Genomic DNA, 4,222 nt, shown 5'->3' with positions numbered 1-4,222 from the left:
GAGGTTGTCCAAATGGGTTCCCAGGAGTTTTTTATGGGAAATAATGACATATTCTTCATGACTGAGGTAGTATCTCAATATAACATACCAATATTTTCCATCTTATCGTCGAATAAACCTAGGTCCCCACCTGGAGGCATCGATGATCCACTGCTATTAGATACGGAAGCCCGCTAAGCGAAAGCTTCTTCCCGACTGACTGTTGACATTTAGTGGTCTTGACTTCGTTTAATCATATCGTCGGAAATTGCGTCGTTTGCCGAAAGACTGGAAGAACGCCATAGTAAGTCCTGTCTTCAAAACAGGTACGAAACATAAACCTGAGAATTACCAACCCATTAGCCTAACTAGTGTGGTTGTTAAAAGATTATTCGGAAAGAGCTTTTTAAGACCGTCGATGAAAACCGGATCCTTTCGGAGATGAACCATGGTTTTAGAACAGGTTACTCTTGTCTCACTAACTTATTAGTCGCTCGTGAAAGCTGGTGTGCTCTTAAGGACCAAAAGTTACCTATAGACGTAGCCTACATCAACTTCAGCAAAGCTTTCAACAAAGTTCCTGACAACTGGCTGTTATATAAGCTAAGGAATAACGGGATTGGAGGCAATCTATTGATGTGGATAAAAGACTTCCCAGTTGGGCGTCAACAAAGAGTACGAGTGAACTCCACGTTGTCTAGCCGGGAAACTGTGCTTAGTGGAGTCCCCCAGGGTACAGTTTTGGGGCCAGTGTTATTCCTCCTGTACGTAAATGACCTCCCTCGTCTACTATCGTCAACAGTCTTGCTGTATGCTGACGATGTCAAGATATGGAGAGCGATACAATGTAAAGGTGATAGCTTAAAACTCCAAAACGACCTAGAGAAATCATCTGAATGGTCTCAAACCTGGCAGTTGCCGACAAATACTTTCAAGTGTATTTTGATGCATATCGGTCATCAAGGTACAGATACATACATGATGAACAACATTGAACAACCTATTGCCCAGACATACAATGACTTAGAAGTCATCGTTAGACAAGACTTAAAGACTGCTGCACACTGTCGTGCAATAACCGCCAAAGGTTTAAGAACTTTATGGTCAATACTCAGGGCTTCTATTCATATCGACGCTAAAACGTTTTTGGCTTTATATGCAGTGTTCGTGCGTCCTAAACTTGAGTACTGGATACAAGCAGCTAGCCCCTGCTTAAATAAAGACAGTGAGCTTTTGGAAAGGGTCTAGAAAACAGCAACTAAGCTGATTCCCAGAATGGTGAAGCTCCCGTATGACGATAGACTGACCAACCTATTCCCGCTGTCATATAGAAGAATCAGAGGCGACTTGATTACAGTTTTCAAATTGCTTAGTGATAAATTTTCACCTGATATGCCCTCATTTTTCTTGTCTTCCAAAACAGAAGATTTACGAGGACACTACAAAAAAGTTCACAGGCCCAGAACGAATTACTTGTCAGCTGACTATCGACTTTCCCATCGAATCATCAGCACATGGTTGAGGCTCCATCCGTCGACTCTTTCAAAAGAAAGCTGGATCAACTGAGAGACTATCATCGCTAGGACTAACACAGGCCATCAAGCCTCCTGTCCTTTCCAAACTGAAACTGAATTAAGAACCGGTAAAATACGACTTCTGGCTAACCACTACAATGTGGAAATAGAAGAACAAGTGTCAGTTATAATTAGGCCTTGTTCAGGAGATAAAGACACACAAAACCTTAAAACACCCAAGCTTTTCGAGAGTTCTTTCAACTATCAAAAAGTTTGTTTAATATAATGTATTTTCCTTAGCTAATTAATACCTAAGGAAGGCATCAAAATTTTCATAGAAGTACCGAATCAAATAACTAGAATAGGCAGCATATATAATATCTTTATTTTCGAAGTGCAAAGGCTTCAGTATGTGTCAATTGTTTAACTGTTTCTCTTACGTCTAGAAAGTTCCGCTCCTAATCAGTGAGAGCGGGTTTTAACAGAGATGGTGAAGGAAAGGAAGTACTATGATCTGCTCGGTGTCCCTGTGACCGCAACTGAGGCGGAAATAAAAAAGGCCTACCGCCAAAAGGCCCTTAAGTATCACCCAGACAAAAATCCGGATAGCGCAGATAAGGTATGTTAGCCAGTGTAACTTTGACAGACAAAGTTCAAAGAAATTTCTCAAGCATTTATGGTTCTGAGTGACCCTGAAAAAAGAGAAATATATGATACAAGAGGCGAGCAAGGAATTAAGGAGGGTGGAGTTGAGTCAGGTGGAATGGCTGACCCAATGGATATATTCCAAATGTTCTTCGGGGGTGGTCGTTCTCGCGGACCCCGTCGCGGAAAAGACTGTGTGCACCAGTTATCAGTGACTTTAGAAGAGCTCTACAATGGCAGTGTTAGAAAACTTGGTGTTACGCGAAAAGTTATTTGTGATCAGTGTCAAGGTAAGCCCGTGTACTCGAATCTTGCTATTTTTAGGTCGTGGTGGCAAGGCGGGTGCTGTTGTAACCTGTCGTACGTGTCGCGGAACAGGCATTCAGACTCACGTTCGCCAATTAAACGTCGGATTCGTGCAGCAGATACAGACTACATGCAGTGCGTGCAAGGGTGAGAAAGAGATTATTGATCCAAAGGATTGTTGCAAAAAGTGTGAAGGCAGAAAAGTTGTCCGCGAAACCAAGGTGATTGAAGTCCCAATAGACAAAGGAATGACTGATGGTCAAACAATCAAATTTCATGACGAAGGCGATCGCGAACCGGGCCTTGAACCTGGTGATCTTATCATTACCCTTGATGAGCAACCGCATAGCCGTTTCATCAGACGTCGAAACGACTTGATACACACCATAGAATTATCACTCTCTGAAGCCTTGTGTGGCTTTCAGCGGACGATACGAACATTAGATGATCGGACACTAGTGATAAATTCCAGACCCGGTAAGCTCCCATTTTTGGTCTCATGGATTCTCCATTAGGTGAGGTGTATACTAATAAGGATTTCCGTGCGATTGAAGGAGAGGGAATGCCAAGATACAAAAACCCGTTCGACAAAGGCCGACTCATCATAAAGTTTGACATAGTATTCCCGAAGAATGGATTTCTTCCAAAGACCCAACTGGAATCGTTGCGAAAGTTACTTCCTCCACCTACCTGTATCGAAGATATTCCCGAAGATGCAGAATCGGTTGAGTTGCATCCGTTCGATCCAGAGTTTGACCACCAGCAACAGGAACGCCGAGGTGAAGTATACGAAGATGTAGATGGTTCTGAGAGTTCCAATCCGCGAGTTCAGTGTGCATCTGCCTAATGTGATTGTGATTACTTCATTATCCTGGATTGAATTGCGGATGTGCATTTTGTGCTGTCTATATGATATACACATCTTATATGAGCCACTTGATGTGTTTACTTAACCTTAACAACAGTCATTTTCGTTATCATCCATATATTTCGAATTAAACTTGTCTACGGAAAAATCGTCACACTTTCTGAATTCTGTTCACTTTGAGATTATTTGTAACCGAGTTGGCCGTCATAATGCATTGTCTAGTTCTCGCCTTTGGGAAGAACTTACTGTTCGTGAACTAGAACAGCGTCAGATTCTTATTTAGACAACCAGTAAATTTAACTGCTACGGTACCGAAAAACAATCTTAACAAATCGGTCTCATGATAGTTGCTTCTCATTTTCTTGTAAGGTAGCTGCGAATGTGGCCGTAACAGTGAGTTACCCACATTTAACAACTCTAGGTGGTTCCTGTTGCTTTTTGAGGACTGTGTTTGAGCAAATCCAGTGAACGTTCTCTCAATCGGTTGTCAATTAAATGCTGCAGTAATTCTTAGGCAGTCTTTAGCAAACCACAGTGGCAAAGATACGTATTTTGTTTGGTGGTTCTTCCTATAACTTTCCCCAAACAGCCTGTAAGTCATCTTTTCATTATTATTCCTAATGTATTTTATTGACCTTCCTTACTCTGATATCCGTATTCGTTCAGTAAATCAATCTCATGTTAGGACTCTGTAGTTAGTGGAGTGGCTTATAGCTTGGTCAAAAGGCCGATTTGTCTATTGATAATTATTAGGCCTATAAAATTGTAGTAAATTAAATCCAAAACTATGGTATATGTTCATGACTTTGACCGTCGGAGGTTTTAAGTCGACCCAAACTTCGAGGCTACAGACATTTAGGATTTCCACCACCTAAGAGAGGCGAAAATTGCGCACCAGTCAGTGCGGTCC

The 4,222-nt window shown here is 41.8% G+C and overlaps 1 protein-coding gene across 4 annotated transcripts; it reads left to right on the top strand.

Annotated features, from left to right (window-relative positions):
* Window positions 1-1,956: 1,956 nt before the first annotated feature.
* Window positions 1,957-3,465, top strand: Smp_035200.1 (putative hsp40, subfamily A, members 1,2,4; the record flags this gene model as incomplete). 4 transcript variants are annotated; one of them, XM_018793365.1, is made up of 4 exons in its annotated part: window positions 1,981-2,112; window positions 2,146-2,428; window positions 2,463-2,921; window positions 2,960-3,291. In XM_018793365.1, the coding sequence occupies 4 exons, from the start codon at window positions 1,981-1,983 to the stop codon at window positions 3,289-3,291; spliced, it is 1,206 nt and encodes a 401-aa protein (XP_018647887.1). The 4 variants fall into 4 exon arrangements, with proteins under 4 accessions (XP_018647888.1, XP_018647885.1, XP_018647886.1 ...); XM_018793368.1 differs by having other exon boundaries at window positions 1,957-2,112; window positions 2,463-3,465; XM_018793367.1 differs by having other exon boundaries at window positions 1,957-2,112; window positions 2,146-2,921; window positions 2,960-3,465.
* Between the last annotated feature and the right edge of the window lie 757 nt (window positions 3,466-4,222).

Source organism: Schistosoma mansoni, chromosome 1 (genome assembly GCF_000237925.1).
Source record: "Schistosoma mansoni strain Puerto Rico chromosome 1, complete genome".
NCBI lineage: Eukaryota > Metazoa > Platyhelminthes > Trematoda > Strigeidida > Schistosomatidae > Schistosoma > Schistosoma mansoni.
This window is presented reverse-complemented; position numbering and strand designations above follow the sequence as displayed.